Genomic DNA, 24,134 nt, shown 5'->3' on the forward strand with positions numbered 1-24,134 from the left:
CCTCACCACCACCCCAGCATCCACCTGCAGACTCACCACTCCTTAATATCTTTATGTAATCATAATGTGCAGGGAGTGATGATGGCGAATCCTTGACACCAAACACTTGTGCTTGTGCAGCGCAGTCTCAGTTGTCTTTAAGATGCATAGAGTAGTGTAATCTAAACTAATGGGACAATAGATAAGACAGTAAGTCCAAACGTCTCAATTTAAACTTCATTATTTAATTAGGACTTTTTATTTATTTATTAAAGCATTACAAGCAACCAGGCAGCTGTACGATATGGTTCATGGACCCCTGTATGCAGAAATATTCAAATATAATTTTAGAATAGGCAAAAATTTAATTTATACTGTATCCCACGTTTTTGCCCCAAACTGCATGGGACTAAAATAAAGTGGGCATGTCTATAAAGGGGAGAGTCTCGAATACTGTAGAACTCATTTTCATGCTGGTACGACATGGTTGGTACCAATGGATGCCTGAGTGTATCCAGATTCATGTGATACCAGTACTTCACCAGTATCTTCACCAGTATCTTCTAGCTTTAAAACTAAGTCTGCTACAGCCTCTGAAAGGCGAACAGAGACACACCAAACACATGATCGTCTCCAGGCTTACATCTGGCAGAGATTAAAAAAAAAAAACTTCCCTGTCACAGTCAAATCACGAGGAAATAACAAATACCAACTGTCTCACGGTGTCTTACCATGGTCTCTTTCTTTCTCCAGAAAATGACAAGCCTATGAAGGGTCTTCGTCAGGAGGACCTGGTGAACCAGGAGCTGATCACAGAGCTGAGGAAAGAGTTCAGCATGATACATGATGACTTCTACATGGTCCTCACTGACACCGACATGAGGGTCAAGGTAAAGACGTGCTCTCTGTGACAGTGCCTGAAAGTTTGGGACTGCATCCTTTAAAGTCCCTGTAGAAACTTAATTAGGAGGATAAAACTGATGCAATCTCCAGCAATCCATCTGACAGTTGTTTAACAAAGCATTCAGGCAACTTAGTCAAACTGTAAAGTCAGGACATATTCTATCATATTATGCACCTAACTTATTTTTATCCGCTCAAGCAGCACCTTATCTAGGCAGAGTTGGGGAGTTTCAGTTTACAGTAGCTGGTTGGCTGTTCAACTATGTTTGTATTTGCAGAGATTTTTTTTTTTTTTTTTTTGCCATTTTTTGTGCTGTTCACTAAAACTACATACAAATTTTAGGCCTTAAACAGAGAGATTGTTTTTCTTAATTTTTATTGTACCATTTCTTCTCTACCGACTGAGGGACACTGTATTCAAAACCAAAGATGACATCCCTGCATCCCTGCATCCCTGCTGGTATTTAACTTTTTTGGTTAATGAATGATCTGTGAACACAGGGTTGGGTATCGTTTGGGTTTTCTCTCATATTAAAATTATACTTTTAAAATGGTACCTGTTCCTAAAGAGCACCTGAACTGATACTTAAAAAAGGAAGAAAAAAAACACCAATTACAGTTGACATTAAACAGGGTTTGTACGGGTGCTGGAAATCCTCTAAAAACACTTGAATTTTAATATTATGTTTTCAAGTTTTGAAAAGTGTTTGGATTTTGGATAAAGTACTTGAAACTACTTAAAACTGTAATTACATTACTTTTGTGATAAATCCATACTTGACTGAATAGTTCACTTTTTAGATAAAGAAATAAATCAGATTTTGGCTCAAGCAGGTTGTATCGAGTACTGGGTCTACTTATAGGTGAAATATCTTGAAACATGACACTGTGTTGTGTTTACCTATAATTTCACCCCTCTGTAGAATTATATCACACACAAAACTTTGCTTGTTTATGTAAAGGACCAGGTCATTATTACAAATTATTACATGGCTTTGCTAAATACTGAATTCTGATTGGCATTCTGAGGTCTGTTATTTTTGTATACTGTAACAGACCATTGTTATGGACACAGTGCTGATCATAAATTCTGGAAGAACAATAAAATCATTGTTAAATCACTAAGATCATTTTAAAATTAATATTTTGTGTCAGATTATTGCTTTGTTGGCACATAACCATGTAACAAGCAGAATAATGTACAGTCAGCAGGTCACTATTATGAAATAAAGCCATATAATCATTTTAAAATTCATATTTTGTGTCACATAAATGTGAAGCAAATGTATATTTTTTGGTAAGTAACCATATAATAAGCAGAATAATGTACATAACCCCTGACAGGGTGATGCAGGATCCTGGCGTGAAACAGAGACGTCTTGAATCACCATGAAGACAACTTGCTTTCTAAACAAAGATGTCATGACATTTATCCCAGTATCGCTCTGCTTCTTTCATTTTGTCGGCCATCTGCATACTTCTTAGAAAAAAAGGAAGGAAGTGCAGGTTCAGTTGAGCCTTTGTTTTATTTATTTAATTATTTATTTTGATGGACCCGCCTTAAAGAGTGATATCTTTTGAAGGATCCAGCCCCTGATTTGGGACAGATTTTTCAAAGTACTCTCAGCATGCCATGATACTTTAACAATCTGACCATGATTTTAATCATACTTTACCTTAAGGTTAAAATTCTTGCTCCTTTTCATGGTGTAATTCCCTTAAATGAACTGTTTTTCTGCATTATTCACAGCACTGCTGTGGGTTTGTTGGTCTGCTCTCTGTTTACAGGCTCACCACCCGTCTGTCCAACACTTTCATCTTCCCTTTCTCTTTGAAGGTGGACTGACCTGTCCCAGTGCTGCCAACACACTGCCTGCACTAAAACACTGTTTTAATTCACGCAACATGACATTTGCCCAGCGCCTGCATGTATGTGTGTATGTGTGTGTGTGTGTGTGTGTGTGTGTGTGCGTGCCAGGGTAAATCAGCAGGCTGTTTTTGGACAGTTTCATCAAAGAGGCCAGTGTTCACCTCCGTGCTGACAGAGGCAGAGACAGGGAAGTCTGTGAACATGTGAGGATGTGGGTGTGGGCATGAGACAGAGAAGTGGCAGAGAGAGAGAGAGAGAGAGAGAGAGAGAGAGAGAGAGAGAGAGAGAGAGAGAGAGAGAGAGGAGTGAGGTGTGAAAGAGTGAGCAGAGTGTGGCTGTATTACATTTTCTCACATGTGTTTGATATAGTCAGGGTTGGGAGGGTTACTTTAAAAATGTAGTCTTATACAGTTACTAATTACCTGTTAGAAAATGGAGTCAGTAACGTAATCCAAGTGTCACAATATTATGGTAATGTAACTTTCACTTTCTGTTACTTCTGGATAAAATATGGTGAAATTGTTTAGCTTAATATAGAGTTTTTATTGCTGTAACTAACGATTATTTTCATCATCTGTTAATCTGTTGATTATTTTCTCAATTAATCAATTAGTTGTTTAGTGGAGAAAATGTCAGAAAATGGTTAAAAATGTTCAAGATGACGTCCTCAAATGTCTTGTTTTGTCCACAACTCAAAAATATTCAGTTTACTGTCAGAGAGGAGTAAAGAAACCAGAAAATATTCACATTTAAGAGGCTGAAATCAGAGAATTTGGACTTATCTTTTATTAAGAAATGACTCAAAACAATTAATCAATGAATTAATCCCACCACAGTCTTGTCATTGAAAAAGACTTTTCCAATTCTTTCCTGTAATGATGATTATTTTAATTATCAATTGACCATTTTCTCCATTAATCAATTAGTCATTTGCTCCATAAAGTCAGAAAATGTTTAAAAATGTTGATCAGGGTTTTCCAAAGTCCAAGATGACGTCCTCAAATGTCTTGTTTTTTCCACAACTGAAAAATATTTAGTTTATTGTCAGAGAAGAGTAAAGAAAAAAGTTTTGACATTTTTATATTAAGAAATGACTCAAAACTATTAATTGATTCTCAAAATAGATGGAGATTTGTGTTTTATTTTTGTTGTTAGGTTTATTAGTTTGTCCAGCTGTTCCTTGATTTGTTGGTGCAATTGATTGATTGATTAATTTTCCAGACAGAAAATGGTGAAATTTTCACCCAGTGAAGCATTTTTTCACTAGAGGTCATGATAATGAATTGTCAGCTGTGTGTGTGCACTGTGCATGGTAGAATATCATTCATTATTTTAAAATTATAATCCTACTAATAAGCCCCTTTTTTTACTTAAAGCATCTGTAATCAGATTACATCTACAGTTACCTTCTTCAGTTACATTCTAATCCTGTTACATGTAATCTGTTCCTTCCCAAGCCTGGATATATTCATGCTGAGAATGCTTATCATTTCATAAGTTAAATGTCATACCGTGTTGTGTTTAAGGAGTCTGCCTTGTCCTTCTTCTCAGAGTTGATGAAGAATGCTGGTGATGTGGCAGAGGCCAAACAACATCCACTAACACAATCCAAAACCTCTCCTCATCACTTTATTGGAAACAGCTTCACCATTGTTTCTATTCTCATCTGCTCTGCGTTGTTTCCACCGCCATATTGATTTATTTATCCCGTGGCTTTACCACAGTTCCAGTCAACCTTTGGCAGAGGATAACTGATTCTTCTTCTTCTTCTTTTGCCAGCAATCCTATGAGGTTCCCATTGCCATGAAGGCTGTGTTTGACTACATCGACACCTTCTCCTCCCGCATCCGAGAGATGGAGCAGCAGAAGAGAGACGGGGTCGTCTGTAAGAAGGAGGATAAGCCGAGATCGTTGGAGAACTTCCTCTCCAGGTAACGTTGTTTTGAAAGGTTTTATGAGGAGTATGAGTTTCATGAGTTCATCCCAGAATCAAAAATACATGTTTCCCCTGGTCTGTCTGTTAAAACTTCTTTAGTGTGAGTTGCAGAGTTTTTGAGATTTCGGCCGTAGAGATTTCTGCCTTCTCTGTGATATAAATAAATGATATCTGCTGCAGAAAGGATGTAGTTCCTCCATGAAACTGTTCACAACAAGGTCTGTGGATTATCCTGAGTAACCAGGTTATGATTTCTGGAAAGTTAAACACTGCTTTTTTCATTTTTCAAAAGTTTTTTGGTTCTTTGAGCACAACAAGTGGAGTGCTGTTTAGTCCCATTATACTGGAGAGAAGTCAGACATCTCTACAACTGATATCTCCAAAACTCTGAAACTCACACCAAAACTGTCTAGATGGATAGACAGCACTACAGGCCAGGGGAGAAAGATGTGTTTTTGAGTTCGGTGTCAACTGTTCCTTAAAATATTCTACATTAGGGCTGGTACCAATGATCGTTTTTATTGTTAATTAATCTGTTGACCATTTTCTTGATTACTCAATAATTAATATTGTCACAATCATATCAGTTGAAAGAAAATAGACGCATGTCCGTATGCTCCATATGTTCAGATCTAGTTTTCAGGTCTTTCCTCTACCACTAATTTTCAGTATCAATTAATCTGTCAATGATTTTCTTGATAAATCAATTTGTTGTTTGGTTGATATATGTCAAAAATGTAAATACAAACATGACATCTTCAGAAACCAGAAACAATGAAAACGGGTAGAAGTCGACGCTAAAGCGTTGATTCTGATGCCTCCGCCTGCAACAGTTTCATACAACTGTGACTTTTTGTGTTCCCTACACCTGATTGAAACCATCGATTCATTATAAATCCTATTTGCAAGTGTCCCAGGAGTTTGAGAAATTATGGCTCTATTGATACAGTATCCAATTAATGAGAAAAAATTGCAAGGAAAGAGCTATTACCTTTATTACCTCATAGTATCCAACATAGTTATTCAAAAATATATCAAAGTCAATAACCAGTTCATGTACCTGTTATAGAGTGTTAGCACACAAGATTTGGTGCAAATCCGTCCACCTGTTCAAAAGTTATTGCGCAAACAAAAATCTGTGACGGACGGACGCACGGACTCACGTATGGCCAGACAACCGGAGAACAGTATGCCTCCGGTCCGGCACCTTTGGCGGGCGGACAATCAATCTAATAATTGATTAATAATCAATTATTAGATTGATTGTTACAGCTCTACACTACATGGCTAATAGCAAGCATTTGTAGGTGGTTAAAATACTGTACATCCACCTAAAAAAAGGCCCATCTAGAACAATTTATTTCAGTTTAAGTGTGCGTTGTATTCAGAATAATTTCACCACTTTGCCTTGCCTTTCTTTCAGGACACTGCTGTTATATAAACTGTTGTATCACCCTCTCAAAACCACCAGACTCCTTTGGCAATATCAGCAGAGTTGCTGGTCTACCACTGTCTCGATCTGTTAGTGTGTTTGTGTCGTCGTGTGACTTTGTCGAATCCAAACTAACCCTTTAAAACACCAAAGTCACCGGAGTGCGTCTGTAACAGCCTGCTCTTCTGGACAGACTTTCCACAAGATTTCAAAGCTCCCATCCAGCCACGTTGTGTGATAGGGTCTGGCTCACAGTCTCTTCCCAGACATGTTGGATGAGGTTGAGATCAGGACTCGTCTTTTGTCTTTATGGACCTGGCTGTGTTCACAGGAGCGTTGTTGTTTGGTGAATTCCTCACACTTGCCGTACAGTTGGAGGCACACTACTGATAACTACTGATGCAGCATGAAGTTTTTGCTTAAAATGTAACTTACTCAAACCATGAAAAAAGCCTTTTTAAAGGGATAGTTTACCCCCAAAAAATTATTTCTTTTATCAAGCATCTGTTGCATGTATTTGTGGATGAGAGACTCATGCTGGAGCTAGTGGTGTTAACATGGTGAAACGGTTGGTTTGGTATGAAGAAAAAACTTCCTACTGAAGTTTGCAGGTTATAGGGATGTTAATGGTTAATCAATAATTGATTAATTGCACTGAAGAACTGAACTGATTAAAATGTTATCACTGATAATGCGTGCTTTGTGCACCATTTCTCCATGAGCTCACAGGTTTTATCACAGTTTGCACAGGCCTGCTTTGTTAGACTAGAAATAACAGAAACTGTGCCTCATTTGGCATTTTATTGTTTGGCTGTAAAGCACCATTGTTTTTGTTCAGTTCATTTAAAGTATTTCAGTCAGACAGCTCACATTTACGAATGTTTATTTCAGCAGCAGAACATAGTTAGAGTTTGGCTTCTAGGCTCCAACCTCATCACTCCTCACAGATCATGTTGACATGGAGATATTGAGGAGTGATGAACACATATGTTGGACTCCCTGTCAGAGTCTGCAGGTGGATGATGGGATGGTGGTGGGGCTGAATGAACAGGTAGTGACGCTGATACAAGGCATCAATGACACTGACAGACAGAGGGAGAGATGGGAGGTTTAAGTGGGTTAAATAGACCTCCAGATTGGAAGGGTGCGTTTGGTATTGACTACAGAAAGTGAGGTGTGTCATGTGTGATTACAGTGCTTACAGTCTGAATTAGCTGGCGGATGTCGCTTCATTTATGCTCCTTGGATTAATGTGGTGCTAGAACTGTTTACATAAAACTTAAAATGACATAAAGAGTTTTTTTCATCCAGTTTATCAAGAATGATGGATTTTTTAACGTTTTTATCAGTTTAGGAAAATGCACAAAATTTTAAACTCTACCGCATGGGTCTTCAACAGGGGGTCCAAGACCCCTAGAGAGTCTTCACAGTTACTGCAGGGGTCCCCCACATTATTGTTTGATATATATATTTTTAATTAAAATTTGTTTGAAAGGGCACATGAACTATTGACAAAAGGATACCCATGAATCCTTGTGCGATCATGAGAGCAAGCTAAACTACTAACTAACTGTGCAGCATCTATCCATAATGGTAAACTAGTTAGCTATATCTAATTAAAACATTTTGGCCAATCAGCTTTACTATTATCCTTCTTGGCAGGGGGTCCCTGCTCCATCTTTTTTATCAGCTAAGGAGTCCATGGCACTACATTTTAAATAAGTAATACAAGGAACAAATTTTGCTTAATATGAAGCATGTTTTGGGATTTTTATTAGCATATTCTAAAGGGGCAGTTGACCCCCAAATGAAACACACGCATTTCCTCCTGGCCCATAGTGCTATTTATTGCAGATAGTTTTGATGTGAGTTGCAGAGTTTTGGAGATATCAGCTGTAGAGATGTCTGCCTTCTCAGCAATACAATGGAACTAGATGGCACTCAGCTTGTGTTGCTCAAAGCACCAAAAAATATGGTCTCTCTTTTTAAAAATCATGACCCGGTCACTCAGGATAATCCACAGACCTTGCTATGAGCAGTTTCATGTAGGAACTACTTTCTTTCTGCAGTAGAATCTACCGGAACTACTTTCTTTTTCACTAGAGAGAAAGTAATTTCTACATGAAACTGCTCACAGCAAAGTCTGTGGATTATCTTGTGTAACCGGGTCATGATTTCTGGAGAGAGACATTGCTGTTGAGAAGTTTTGGCTCTTTGAGCGCCACAAGCCGAGTGCAATTTAGTCCCATTATACTGGAGAGAAGGCAGACATCTCTACAGCTCATATCTCCAAAACTCTGAAACTCACATGAATAGAATTGAGATGGATAAACACGGGCCAGAGTATTTTTGATTTGGGGGTGAAGTCTCCCTCTAAGTAGTAGTAAGTATACAAAAGCAGGGCCATATAGCTTTTCTTTGAACATTCATAAAAACAGCAACCAACCACCTGAAAGTTTATACGGCATATGAACATCTCTGCTTCACTGGGGTTGGCTTTATTAAAGCTGCTGGACTGAAAAACATCTCCTTGAGTTGCTGATATTGTCTCACTGAAGTGTTTTGTTTGAGAAGCTGGGAGTCAGAATTATTGGGTGGTCCCATCAGGCTGTTTCCGCTCCCATCAAACATCTGTTGCTTTGCTCAATAATCAGCTGGAACACAGTGTATAAGCAGCAGTGGGCAGATTGCGGCTGCCTGTTTGTGTGTGTGCTCCGTGGATATTAAAAATAGCATAAAGCCTGCTGTACCTCAAGGCTGAATCATTGCAATCACACATTTTCCTGAGATGTCTAAAACCAGACAGGCTGTCTTTTGTTACCATGGAGACCTGGATTCCAGCTCCTGATCAGTGCTGAGATCTGGACCATAATTCGGGGTTGTCACCCTCTGGCAGTAATAGTATGGGAACATGTTAGTGTACAAACTCCTTGTCTTAGAACAGGGCTTTCACTGCTGCGCCCAAGTGCCACTTAAATCCAGGCTGAAATTTCCTGTGATTGCAGGTTCCGCTGGAGACGCCGCCTGTTCATCATCTCCAGCCCCAACGACGAGGAGTGGGCCTATCAGCAGCAGCTGTACGGCCTGAACAGCCAGGCCTGTAACCTCGGTGAGTCGCTCTTACGCTAACCTGTGACTCCTTAATTAACTCACTTTCCAAAGGGCAGGAAAGGGACTTTAAAGGGGCAGTCCACCCAAATAAAAAAAAAACGCACTTTTGCACTTAAAGTGGACTCTAGCCATGCTGGGAATGTTATTTGCACAGGTAGTGAGACCACTACTGAGTCATGACTGTCCAAATATCTGCAGTTTGCATCTGGCTGAGAAGCTTCACTATATGTATGAGTTAGGGGTGTCAGAGAAGAAACCAAATTTGCAGTAGCCATTTTGCAGAGAATTGTTTTGAAAAATCAAAAAAATGATGGGTATCACCACTAAACTTACATTGAAGTCTGGTGTTGTTCCATCCATTTATCATGGGGACACACTGAGTACGAGCCAACATATTGGTCAACAGGTAGGTTTAACAACACTGCTGCTTGATAACAAAGTCAAGCTGAAAGCTGCAAATCATCTATTCCTGTTACATTTTTAATTTCATGGAAAGCGCTACATAAAATACAGCACCAGTCTTAAACTTCAGTTAGCATCAGATCCCAGCCAATACTGGATTTTTAGGGCCAGTGCCAACAACGATTAACCTGACATGCCAGATGGTTTGTTACACAGAACCATCAAGGAAGTCGTTCTTAGAAACTGTTTGGAAAAGGGTAGGCTGTTGTGTGAAACGGAGAGAACTGGACCCAAAAGCGAGACCCAGACAGCTGTTCAGTATTAAGTGGCTTTTATTTTAAAAAAAAAAACAAGAATGGACATCTTGAGTTGATGCTGGGCTCTCAGGAGAAACAGGGCAGGCAGGCAGAGCGAGGCTGGAAACAGGTTGCAGGCTGAAGTGGCAGGCAAATGGGTTGCCAGTGAGTGTCGATCTGAGGCAGAAAAAGACAGGTTTTAAACAAAAATTCACAAGGCAAAAAAGCAATCAGCAACAAGTAGGTTGTGGTTAGTACCACGAGGCAGACTGAACAATCTGGCAGAGACTGGACTGCAGAGCCGGGGTATTTGTACTGCTGGAGTTGACTGGTGGATGGATTTCAGGTGAGCAGGCAGATTGACAGCAGGAGTTGATTGGCAGCAGAACTGATGAGCCACACCCAGACACACAGACAAACAAGGAACCACAAGAAACAAAGGGGAAGGGGAAACAACTGACACACGAGGAATGAAGGAGAAGGCAGACTATGACATAGGCACTTTCAAAAAACACTTGGCAGGTGTTTGGATGAACCATCTGTCTATCACGTCCATCCCTCTATTACGTCAACCGTCATATTTTACAGTTTAACAAAAAACTTTATCGTCAAACATCAGGGCAGTGAAACAGTAAACTTTCACCAGTATTTTTAAATGAAAAGAAAAGACAAATAGAACAAAAAATATTTATATATGAAATGTGATACATAAAATGCTGCCTTTAAACCTACTATAATAAAAAAAAAAAAACAATCTGCATTATGTTCTGTTAAACAAACAGAGCATAATGCAGTTTCATATTGGACAACATGCCAATATGTCGTTACTGATATAGAGCAATATATCTGTCTAGTTCTAATTCTGTAGGCAACCCTACAATTTACTCTTGTCATTCTTCTTCAGAATGGGTTTTTCGGTTTCTTGGCTGCTCCTACTTTCCATTGTGTGGTGTCCCATAGCTAAAAACAAACAGAGCAGAGTCGAGGTTAGCAGGTCTGTCAAGCTGCAGGTAAGCGTCGGAGGGGTGGTTGGAGAAGAGACAGAGACGATTGGCATATTCTTAGGTCTTTGCATTCTAAATAAAGAAAAATCCACAAAACACTGCTGGAGTTTAACAGGAAAACAGTGTTGCAGAATCTCTCAAACAATGGAAGTGAATGGTGACCAGTTTTCAAACAGGAAATGCTCCAAGCTAAGGATCTACAGTTAAGATTCAGGATAAAACATGGTGTTAATGATGTCTTTCAATCAACTTGGCATGTCGGAGCTTTAGGGAGATTCTGCAATACTGTTTTCCTGTGAAACTAAAAAAACTAAACCCGACCTTGAATCAGCACGAGGGTGATAATGACTGAATTTTCATTTTTGGGTGAGCTATTGCTTTAAGACTTTAAGGATGAACACAGATGGGTTTTTAGGGGTTTAATCAATGCCAGGAGAGGAAATTTAATATAGCAAATATTTATTTATTTACACATAACTCCCGAGGCAAATATGTGGCTCTTCAGCTGCTAATTGTTCCACTGTGTTCACCAGTTAGCCACTAATTGTGTCCTTCTGCTGTTTGGTGCTTTTTAGAGATTTCAGTTTGATGAAAGCTGCCGTCTGCTACAGCTGAAAATGACATTATGAGTGACTAACACACTAAAGCTGCAGACTGTAAAACCAGAACAATGACTTAAAAGACGCTATAAAGCCCATTAGGGCCGAATGGAGCTGCAGAATTGAGTGATAATCGTCTCTGTGGATTGATCACTGAAGATGAACCCACATGCATGTGTAAACTGTTAGGTTGTAAACCCAGTGGGCAGGCTGAGGTCATTTGGACAAACCTATAGACAGATGAGGCAGGACATCAAGCTCTTTCCTTTTCATTTCTTTGTAGATTTCTTTAAGTGTTTAATATCTGCAAAGAAGACAAAAATTATTAACTTTCAAATCAAATATCTTAACAGACACACCACGCACTGATTTAAGTAAATCAAAAAATATATTGGGATTGATAGGACTCACACTGCATGGCTGGAGTTCAAGAACCTGAGCAGCATTTACAGTACAGCCAGTCTCGAGTGTGAAGTGATTTTACCTCAAACCATACAAATAATGTTTGAAATAATCCACTTGGTGAGAGGCCACTAGAGCTAAGCTAGAAAATGTCTTTTGTGTGCAGTTTGAGTGAACTCATCCTTTAAAGCACCTTTAAAGTGTTTTCTGTTTTGCTCTCATTTTTTGCTGATAAGTATGTATTCAGTCAGCGTGGCTGGTGCTGTGAGGACTCTGTCCTTTGGGTTTTCTGTCATTTCTGCTTGTCCTCAGCGAGAGTGGCTCTGCTCGTCCTGAGGACTCTCTCTCTGTGCTCCAAACAATTTCCTGCTGCTGCAGCCAGAAACAAACAAACAAAAAGAAAGCTTCACCTCCCAGGAAAGACCTACCTGGAAGAGAAAATATGAAATCTTTAATGAAGCGGCAGTAGACTGAATCATCTTTGTGTTCCTACAGTCACAAATTCCCTGGAAAAACTTTGAAATGAGAAGAACTGTTTTCCAGGCCTGGAAATGGTTGGGAATTAACAGAGTATTTTTTTTTTTTAATTTTGATTTTACATTGGGGTGGCACGGTGGTGCAGTGGTTAGCACTGCTGCCTCACAGCAAGAAGGTCCTGAGTTCGATCCCCCAGCTCCCCGGCTGGAGCAGGGCCTTTCTGTGTGGAGTTTGCATGTTCTCCCCGTGTCTGCATGGGTTCTCTCTGGATTGTCCGGTTTCCTCTCACAGTCCAAAGACTGTAAATTGCCCGTGAGTGTGAGTGGTTGTCTGTCTCTATGTGTCAGCCCTGTGATGAACTGGCGACTTGTCCAGGGTGAATCTCGCCCAATGTCAGCTGGGATAAGCTCCAGCAGCCTGCGACCCTTACGGAATAAGTGGTTACAGAAAATGAATGATTTTACATTGTTTTAGCTATTGTTTAAAGGGACAATTCACCCCAAGATTTTTACCCAGACCTTGAGCGCTGTTTATCCATCTAGATGGTTTTGGTGTGAGCTGCAGAGATTTGGAGAGATTGGCTGTGGAGATGCCTGCATTCTCTCAGATACTATTGGACTAAATGGCACTAGCTTGTGGTGCTCAAAGCGCCAAAAAAAAAAATAAAAAAATCGAAACCACTGTCTCTTTCTAAAAATCATGACCCAGTTACTGAAGATAATCCACAGACCTTGTTGTGAACAGGTTCATGTAGGAACTACTGTCTGTCTGCAGCCAGAACTGCCAGAAAGCTACTGGAACTGCTTTCTGTCTAATAGAAAGAAATTTTGGGGTGCACCGGATGGAGTTCTGCACCAAAACCTTGATGACGCTTCCCCCGTGTGACCAACATCAGGTCACACGGGGGAAGCGGTTCTGGTGAGCCATGCTAAAAGGCACATATTTCACGCCTGCAGTAGCCAGACAACGTTAACGTTTTACCAGCACAGCAAGCATCAGAATCCCTGTGAGACAACTTAACCAATGATCTGCCATCGCCTGAAGAGATGTGAGCACTGAAGATGATGCACTCACATTATTCATGCAGCTCATGCGCTAACACCTGTGAGCTTTTCAGGACTGCATGTCCCAACAACAGAAAAGCAGGCAATGTTTGTTGCAGAGAAACAAAGTGTGTACACTTGCACCACATTTTGAACCCTAATTCAAATGTTCGAGAAGTGTCCAGACTTGTTACATAATGACTGTTGTTGAGAACCTCGACAAAGGTCTCCAAGTCAAACAGATGGACCTGCACGTCTGAGTTTGGGATGAGGGTGCAGGTGAAAACTTGACATGAAGGCTTGGACTGCAGCTGCCCAGGACAACGTATGCTCTCCAAAGCTGGAATGAACAAGCTTGCGCAGCTTCAGACCTTCCTATTTGAAACTATAGCGCTCAACAGTGACCGCCCACTTTTTCAGCGTCTCTGGTTCCGCAAATGAATTTTCAATCCATTTTCTCCACTTTCAGTAAAATCTTTAAATAAAGAGTTTTAAACCTGGAACCAAGACAAACAACTACAAGATCAATCATGACCATAAAAATTTGATACAGAGCAAAAAAGACTGGAAAAAAGGCCAAGGTACAGGTGTAAAGGTGTTTACATAGTTATTACAAGAGTGACGGAACTACTCATCCCAGAAACCACTGCGTACCGCTTCTTAAATTGAACTTTTGTCATGTTGATAGGATTTAATGCTTATAACAGTGTTGCAATATGTTGTAGTTTGTGTTGTGCATGTATATAAATTATATTTAATATGGCATAACAAGATTTTTAGTACGACTCTTGTTAGCTACATGGAGTAATAAACATTTCCATTGTAACAGTGAGACCAGCCACTTAGAGATATTACACTTTAGGATTGTGGGTAGTGTAGTACTCCTCCACGAATAAAACATGTTTTTCTTGAAACAAGGTTGATATTACATGGATTTGTGGTTTCTACAAGAGCATATATCATTGTTTCAATATGTCAAATCTACTTTTGACCGTGAAAAATGTTTGAAATTTGTTTGTGAAAATTTGTGGGAAACCTGCGTCCTAAATTATTACTTCAGTGCCAAGATTCACCTGTAGATGCATCTTTTGAGTGATTTCAAGTAGCCAGAATCTGTGTATGTCCACAGAGGGATGTGCAGAAGGATCCCAGATGACAGAACTGGCAAGAGCTCGTTCTGTTCTGTCTGAGTCTAACAAGCTCTTTTCTCTCTCTGATGACAGCCTTTTCAGCCTGCCAGTTAGTCAACTTTTCCACAGTTACTTAAGTGTTATTACTATATATCTCAAAAAGAGACATTTATCTAAACTTTGCAGTTCTCAACAATCTGGCGCGTCTGACAGATTTATGAAAGATAAATGTAAACTTCAAATAGCCCATGGTGAACTCTACTTCTGAGTAAAACCAAATAAATGCTGTCATCTGGAGTCTCTCCCTTTCTTGAACCTTGTGTTCCAGGCTTGTTTATATGACTTCAAGATTTCTGACATTTCTCCCTGGCTCTTTTCCTCAGAACTTCCTAACAAAGCTTAAAATGGCCTGGAACATAGATGTATTTGTCAAATGTATGACTTTGACTCTTGCATTATCTGCTATTCGATTCCTACTAGTGCAGTACTTGTAGCTTTCTCATCAAAACAACTTCACACTCGTCATCATGCTTATTTTGTGTCCCAAGCAGTACATCTGCCATTATATAGCTGCATCCCCTAGTAAGGATTAATATTTTTCCTGAAAATTAGACATTTTCTATCCTGGCAAAAGAAGCACATTATTCTCGGAACACAGTGGTCATATTTCACACAGTACTACACTGCCTGTCCAAAAAAAAAGTCACACGCTGTAATATTTCATTGGACCGCCTTTAGCTTTGATTATGTCATGCATTCACCATGGCATTGTTTCGATAAGCTTATGCAATATCACAACATTTATTTCTGTCCAGAGCTGCATTAATGTTTCACCAAGATCTTAAAGTCTTCTCCAACACGTCCCAAAGATTCTCAGTGGGGTTCAGGTCTGGACTCTGTGGTGGACAATCCATGTGTGAAAATGATGTCTCATGATGTCTGAACCACTCTTTCATAATCTGAGCCCCATGAATCCTGGCATTGTCATCTTGGAATATGTCCGTGTCATCAGGGAAGAAAAAATCCATTCATGTAGCTGACCTCATTTTTTGGGCTCATACCGTTACTGAACCTTGACCTGAGGAACTGAAGCAACCCCAGATCATAACTGTGACCCCACAGGCTTGTACTGTAAGCACTAGGCATGAAGATGATCACTTCATCTGCCTCTCTTCTTACCCTGATGCCCCCATCACTCTGGAACAGGTTAAACCTGGACTCATCAGACCACATAAGTCCAATCTTCATGCTCCCTAGCAAACTGAAGCCTTTTTTCCAATTAGCCTCCCTGATAAGTGGATGAAATGCCAAGTTCATTTATTGCCTCATCTTATAAACGAAATTCATTAAAGCAAGTCATTTGATGGTTTTAAAGACATGATATTAATTTGAGACAGATTTGTGTTCAGAGGCTTCTGATGCAACGAAGAAGATTTCTCTCTGCAGTAAAATATACCGGAACTACTTTATTTCTTCTAAGAAAGTAGTTCCTACATGAAACTGCGCACAACAAGGTCTGTGGATTATCTTGACTAACAGGGTAATCATTTTTGGAAAGAGACACTGGTTTCAAATGTATTTTTTTGGTGTTTTGAGCACAACAAGCTGAATGCTATCTAGTTCCATTATATCGGAGAAAAGGCAGACATCTATACATCTGATATCTCCAGATCTCTGCAGCTCCCTCCAACGAAATTTAGATGGAAAAATAGCACTACAGGTCAGAAGAAAATTTTTTAACTTAGGGTGAACTGTCCCTTTAAGTTTATAAGAGGACTGAGACTTTTCTCTCACAGGTATGTGGTGGGAGCCCTCTGATGGATTATTAATAACGGTTTGTTACTGATGTATAAAGCCTTTATAAATTATTTATTATCCATTAAAAATGCATTAGTTACAGTTGATACAGTTATTCTATCATAAAATATGATTTATTATAAGGTGGTCCTCATTCGTGATGTCAGTATGTCTGTAAACTGACTGAAGAAAAAAGCTGGTGTTGCTTATCAGCAGGCCCACACCAGGGTTTGTGAGGACTTTTTTCCCCTCATGTGTTGCTCTTGGCCGGGTTGGCACCCAGGCCGGCTCCCTCCCTCCCTGCTCCAGACAAAGGCCCGTCCTGCTGACTGGGCTGACGGCCTCGGAGGTTTGATCCTGGTATTCAGCACTTGGCTCTCACCAAGTAAAGCCTGCCCTCTCCTGTGTTTAATGTGGGCTCTCTCGCTTCAGAGGAAACAGCTTTTTGGCAGGACTCTCCGGACCACCACGTTCTCCTCCCTTTTTACCTAGAAACCAGCGCTCAGGATGGTTCTAATAATAAACAACCACAGTCAAATCAGCTTGGATAAGCAGAGGGACTGATGGATAAAAAACATTTGGTCAGGCATGATGTTCTTTTACTGTAACATATTTGCCTCTCTCTGATGTGTGTGTCACTGTGGTTGTCGTTGTCATGGTGACGTAGGTCTGAGGCACATCGCCATTCTGAAGTTGGTCGGAACGGAACCGCCGGATATGGGTGGAGTCCTGGAACTGTATCCTATCAATGGTAAGAAGTTTGTCTCATAAAATAATGAATGGGACTGTGGGTCAGGCTTGTCTGGCGCAAACACACTCAGTACTCATAGTACACATAGTACCTCTATTTATGCACATAATACTTCCTTTTCCTGAAACGTTCAGACCATACTCACAAACTGATGTTCAGTTCCCTTGTTTCATTTCAAAATATGGAAGACCATTTCTGCCAATATTTATTATTTATAAAAATATCCTATAAGTCATTATAGTGAGAAAGAAGCTCAAAAAAATATCAAAATAATGACTTAGTATCACAAAATAGTTAGTATCATAAAATAATGACTTTGTACAGTACTGCAAAGTAATGAGAAACTATAAAAGTAAAAAGTTTGTATAGTGTAGTTTGACTTAGATACTAAGTCAATATTTTGAGAAAGTTTCTCATTACTTTTAGATACCAAGTCATTATTTTGTTTCTTATTATGACTCACAGGATCTTTTTTTTCGGTCACATGGGCTTCTATTCAAAACAGCTGTCTTTCCTCATGCTACAAGTCAGACATCTTGCCTCCTTATGCAAAACCAGAATCCTAGTCAGTCCACAAAACCTCTGCACAGACCAGTGTTTCTCCTCTTCAGTAATTCACCGTATGTTAAATAGAATCTAACCTTAAAGTTCCTCTTAGTGTTCCACCGTGTCCCCATGGGAACCTCAGATCTGTTGCTCAAGAAACCTCTTAATCACACCAGGTTTCAGCCCTTCTGGGAACGGAGAAATGGGAGTCAGGCTTATGCAACATTGTAGAAACTCCAGCTGTTGCCAGCTGACTGAAGTTGTTGAGGTTCCTGCTTTTGGCATGTGAGCTCAGCATGTAGAGATGCAGTAAATGTCAAAGAAACCTGCAAAGGAAAGCATGGCTCTACTCTGTCCACTGTAAAAATACTCTTTCCACTGTAAAAATAAAATACCCAGCTTAAATGCCAATATGGCTTTGATTCATATATGACTGGTATCTACAGGACTGAATCGCAGGGCAGGTTTCAGTGCCACTTAAAGTGAAAATTCAGCACTGTCCAGTCACTCTTGATGGCAGCTGTAGTCAATTGAAGCCATGTATTCCTCAGTGAGTGCTGTGGCTGAGTTCTCCTGCTGCAAAATCTGTTGTTCTTCCTGTATTCAGTGATGTCACTGTGATGTTGTTTGTGTTAAGGAAGAACTACAGACTATTTCAGCTTGGATGATGAGCAGATTTGTCACCTAACACTATGTTCTGGCCAACAAAGTAATTGCTACATGCTAGGATGGTGGTACATGGCAAAATGGGTGTGGGTATGTGCAATGCATCTTGTTATATAGCATCTTGGTCAATATAGCATACACTGAAGACTTTATTACTTCAGTTGGCTACATTTACCATCAACACCAATTGGAAATCCATGCAAAAGCAGCAAATTTTCCTTTTAAATGTCTGAGCTGTCTAATTTGCCCTCTGAAACAGACATTACAGGCAACAGAAGCAGTTACACTTGCTGTGATAGCAACAAGTAGCTTACTGTTAGCTAGTAGCTACCTTAAGCACAGCTAAAATGCCTGAAGCTAAACAGTCTAAAGTGTGGCTGTATTACATTCAAAAGGACTCCATCACCAGGACGTGCAACAGATGTTTAAAAAACAGTTCGGGCACCGTTCCAATATCATAAAAAACCCAAACCATATCCAACCTTAGTGGCCATGTTACATAAATTTTGTATCTTAAGACTTAGGTTAAGAAGAGTCTAAAATATGATTTTCCTCTATTTGGTATTACAGAAGCAACTAACTTGCTAACTAACTTTAGGAATCCTATTGTAGGCTATTTTAATTCATCCTATCTTATCTGAGATAAGGACATCTAAGACTTAATCCAACATTGCTTATCAACCTTAATAATGTTACCTAGCAACCAGCTATGTAACTTTTGTTTTTTCATTGAAACATACTGAAACATATAAAAAAAAATAAGCAAAAACAACAACAGGTACTTGAATTCAAGACATATGATGAGTGAAATAGCAGACACCGTCTCCACAGAATTCAGCATCCATAAAAGCAATAAGAGCAGTCATATGAAAGTTATAAACAAGTTAGCTAAACAATACCAGAGGTGGCAAAGGCTCACACATTATTTTACTCAGGTAGAAGTACAGTAAAGTAGAAGTACTACTTTACTGCAGTAAAAGTGGAAAAGTACGGGATCTGAAATGTACTCAAAGTATAGGACATATCTACCATCTGTCTCTGTGTAAAGCAGACTGAACCAAATCTTTTCTCCACAGCTGAGTGTCCCCCTCCATCTGTTTCGTCTTAATACATCTTTTATGTTGTTTTTGTCTTTTGCCCTGTTATGTCCTGTTACGTCTTTTGTCTTGTTTTTGTCCACTTGCCTTGTTTCTGTCTTGTTACATCGCATTTTCATCATTGTGTTGTTTTCACCTTGTCACGTCTTCTACATAATTTTGTCTTGTTATGTCATTTTGATTTTGTTACATCATTTTGCCTTGTTATGATGTTCTTGTCTTGTTATGTCTTTTTACATTGTTTTCATGTGGCATTAAAACTAAACTAACCAGCCAATTCTGAAGATAGTTGTGTTAAAGTGTAGGGAGCAAAAGTAACAAGGAGTCAGAAAAACAAACACTCAAGTAAAGTACAGATACCTGAAGTACAGTAATGAAACATTTGTACTTAGTTACATTCTCTGAACACTACCGTTAGCTAGTTAGTTTGGAACTTCTGCAGGTAGAAAAGTTAAAGGTAGGACAGCTTAATAGTTCATTACAATAGTTTATGTAAGATTTTGAGCGGTTCTCTTTTCTTATCTAAGTTAAAATAGGACTATTGAGTTAGGAATTGTTCATCTGTAACGGCTGTTTCCTAAATCAGGTCCTAACCCTAATTACTAGGTCTGTGTATTGTGTAAGAAATTACAATACCAGTACCAAAACCAATACACTTAAAGTCATACCTATACCAATGGAGTACGTCATTCGATACTTTTTTTTTCGAAGGTTCTTATTTATAAAGAACACTTGTCTAGATCTGGGTACCAAAAGGATTAAATACAGGTATAAGTTGACTGGAGAAGTGTTGACACTACTGAGTTATTTCAAACCACACCTTAAAGGTATCGAGTAACAATACCCAAACCCTACTAATTACCATGGTTACCAAACAGTTAGGACAGAGTCTGCATACTGAGGAAGTTTCTGTAATATGGCCCCATTTCTAACCTGAATCTTTGCTCGATCCAGGGAGTGCTACTGTGGAGCGCGAAGGGCTGTCGGCCACCCTGGTGAAGGACATGAGGAACTACTTCCAGATCAGCCCGGAATACTTCTCCATGCTGCTGGTCGGGAAGGACGGCAACGTGAAGTCCTGGTACCCTTCGCCCATGTGGTCCATGGCGATCATCTACGACCTGGTGGACTCTATGCAGCTACGCAGACAGGAGATGGCCATCCAGCAGTCACTGGGTATGCGCTGCCCTGAGGACGAGTACGGCGGCTACGGCTACCACCAGCATGGATACGAACACGGTTATCAGGATGGCTATCACCAGGGTTACGGTTACTAACCCCCCTCGCAGCTGGTGCTCAGCTCTAATTGCCCTCTTCCTTTCACCCATAGCCGTTTCTAATCTTTCCTACCCATCCTCCACCAGTTGGCAGTTGGCTCGGATGGAGTGAGGTCCTTGAATGTTTTGTAGCACTTAGTGAAAGCCTCAAACCTGTTGCTTTCACCTATCCAGTTCTTTGATATATCTAGCATAGTATGCTGCAGGTAATGGTAAGTCATTGAAGGGCTTTAGTCGATGTGTGATGTGTAGATGAGCCTGGAGGTTCAGGGATCTGTTGTGTACTTAGTTTTTCTTTTATGGATTTGCCATGTCCGACTTCAAACCACGAGTGTTTTGCACGTTATCACACTATCTGTCTCCTTCACTCAATTTCCAGGTCAAATTTACATATTCATGTTATCAGCACACACTTTTATTTTGTAGATAATGGGCTAAAATAAGACATATATGTATTTATTGGACATCTGTTGCATTTGAAGTGCAGTTATCGATTATTTTATGACAAGAAGCTGTCACATTATTTCTCTTTTGTAAAGTTTCTGTTGCTACACAATGTTCTTATTTATACTCTATATTGTGCTATATGACAAATAAACATTTGTTTACTACCAGTAATGGTCTCTGAATTGCTGTGCACAGTCTATCAACATTCAGCTGTGAGGTTTCTTCTTCTTTTAGGCTACATCTCCTCCTAGTGGCTGAATAAGATGGGAAGGGAAATTGTCTGACAGTATATTTTAACAGCCTTTTAATAATGAAGACAAATTAAGACCCTGTCATATATTAAGAAAAAAGCCTGCTGTAATTTAGTAGGAATGCAAATTAAAAAAAAAAAAAAAAAGATGGCTGTTAACTTCCTCATTATTAAAGTAAACATGTAGGGCAGCCAATAACTACTGAACTCCACTGAATGTACTTTTCCTCCAGAGTTTCCAAACAAAGAACATGCTAAATTTAGCTTAAATGTGTATTAAATTATGTGCAAGATATCTGGAATTTTTTGTAGCTGCTTTTATTATTAAAGGGATACTTCACCCCATTATCAAATGGCCTGTAGTGCTGTTTATCCATCCATTGTTTTTTGATGTGTTACAGAGTTTTGAAGATGTCGGCAGTTGAGATGTCTGTCTCTACTATCAGTGTCCCCTTCCAAAACTCATGACCGGGTTACTGAAGATAATCCACAGAAAATAGTTCTGGTAAATCCTACTGCAGAAATAAAGTAGTTTGTACATGAAACTGCTCTTAACAAAGTCTGTGGATTATCTTGAGTAAACAGGTCATTTTTGGAAAGAGACACTGGTTTTGAATTTTTTCAAATGGATTTTTCGGTGTTTTGAGCACCACAAGCCGAGTGCCATTTAGGTCAATTACATTCATAGTTTTAAGTCATGTGACATGCACAGTGACCTGAGGGCAAAAACAACGGGCCAACATGGCGGCTCGCACTAGACTCTCCGAAGAGACGCAGCACAAGCTGTTAAATTTCCCTCCGTTTCAAGCCATGAGTATTTGAATCACCTCTCAACTAAAGACAAACAAAGATATGAAAACATACTGCAAGTTTTGGCCACATGCGATCCATATAAAGACAGTACTTGCTAATTATCACATAACTAACCATGAAATTTGTGGGTAAGTTGCAGTTAATTTATATGATTTTTTTAAACATATTACTTGGTAATTAAAACCTATTTACTATGAAATGATGGGATCTGTAAATTAAATAATTATTTTACTTTTTAACTGCTGATGTTTAATACATTATCAATAGAAGACATTCTTTTGTCATTTTTATCTCATTTTAGGTTTTAGTGTCCCTATTCATCAAATTAGTAATTTTTCTAATTTAAAAAAGTCCAAATTCTCTGATTTCAGCTTCTTAAATGGGAATATTTTCTGGTTTCTTTATTCCTCTCTTACAGTAAACTGAATATTTTTGAGTTGTGAACAAAACAAGACATTTTTCACCATTTTCTGACATTCTATGGACCAAACAACTAATCAATTAATGGTGAAAATGGTAGACCGATTAATTGATAATAAGAAATAATCATTACAGGAAATACTTGAAAAATATGGCCTACCTTTCAAGTGAAAAGACTGACACGATACATTCATCAGTTATTCATTTTGAGTAATTTTTTAATTTAAAAAAGTTATAATTGTTTGATTTCAGTTTCTTAAATGTGAATATTTTCTGGTTTCTTTTCTCCTCTCTGACAGTAAACTGAATATTTATGAGTTGTGGAGACATTTGAGGACATCTTGGACTTTGATCAACAGTTTTCATCATTTTATGAACCAAATAACTCTCGATTAATTGACAAACTAGTTGGCTGATTGATTGGTGATGAAAGTAACGGTTAGTTACAGCACAAAAAAAACACTGTTTTAAAGCTTAAGAATTTCACTATATTTTATAATGAGGTAATCAAAATGTAACAGAAAGTAATCAGATTACAATATTGTGATACTTGGATTATATTACTGATGACACTTTTTAACAGGTAATAACTGTATCAGAACACATTTTGAAGTAACCCTCTCAACACTGAAGTGGTGTTAGTGGAACAGTTTAAGCTTTGAGTGGAAGCTGAAGTGATTTAAAACCAGGCTTTTTCACTTCAGCACTGACTTATTTATCAGTCTTGATGGAAAATCCCCTGGTTCAAGATTTCTGTGAAGAGACACTGATGTTGAGTTTTTCAAATGTTTGTTTGTCCCAAGTCCCAAGTTTTTTTGTCATGGGCAAGTCAAATCAAGTCAAGTCACAAGGTTATGTCGAGTCAAGTCACAAGGTTGTCGAGTCAAGTCAAGTCGCAGATTATGTCAAGTCAAGTCTCTCACTATTGTTCCTCATCCAAAAAAGAGCATGCAGTCTAGTCTGCATGGATTAAAGCATAAAGCTGTTAATTTTATCTATTCTTACATTACATGTTTGATCATTTAGACCAAGGTAGATGGGGAAAGGCTACATTCCAATAAAGATGTGACATGTTTCAAACAAACTTGTAGTTTTTGTATCCAAAGTTGACCACTTTTGGGACACTCGCCGTTGCCATGATTCCCGCTTAAGGGGGGAGACTAACAGTAGTCAGGTCTGTTGTCCTGGGCCCAGGTTGGAGGGTGCAGGGGGTGCCAGGACCAGAGATAAAGAAACTATAAACATTAAATTATGGAGTAATTATTTAAAATATTTCAAAACAGGCCTATTTGTGGAAAAAAATCTAATATTTGAGTTATCATAATAGCCCCCCCCCCCCCCCCCCACAGTTGTCCTTAATATAGTGAAGTGATAATATAGTGATAATATAGTGATAAATAGATAGTGATTAATAGACCTGTCTTATCTTCTCTTTTGTATACTACCATTGTTCTTAAATAAAACATAAGTAATGTAATAGATAAAA

General features: G+C 39.0%; 1 protein-coding gene across 2 annotated transcripts in view; it reads left to right on the top strand.

The window, feature by feature from the left end:
* The window catches only part of ccdc80 (coiled-coil domain containing 80), a 38,710-nt gene extending 17,378 nt beyond the window's left edge, over positions 1-21,332 (top strand). For both annotated transcript variants that reach the window (XM_084724355.1, XM_084724357.1), the window contains exons 6-10: positions 733-869; positions 4,532-4,683; positions 9,126-9,229; positions 17,049-17,132; positions 20,396-21,332. In XM_084724355.1, coding sequence (XP_084580481.1) covers positions 733-869; positions 4,532-4,683; positions 9,126-9,229; positions 17,049-17,132; positions 20,396-20,718 — 800 coding nt within the window. In that variant the 3' untranslated portion in view covers positions 20,719-21,332. The remainder of the gene's footprint in view (positions 1-732; positions 870-4,531; positions 4,684-9,125; positions 9,230-17,048; positions 17,133-20,395) is intronic.
* Positions 21,333-24,134: the final 2,802 nt, after the last annotated feature.

Source organism: Lutjanus erythropterus, chromosome 8 (assembly GCF_056507025.1).
Source record: "Lutjanus erythropterus isolate fLutEry1 chromosome 8, fLutEry1.hap2, whole genome shotgun sequence".
Lineage (NCBI taxonomy): Eukaryota > Metazoa > Chordata > Actinopteri > Lutjaniformes > Lutjanidae > Lutjanus > Lutjanus erythropterus.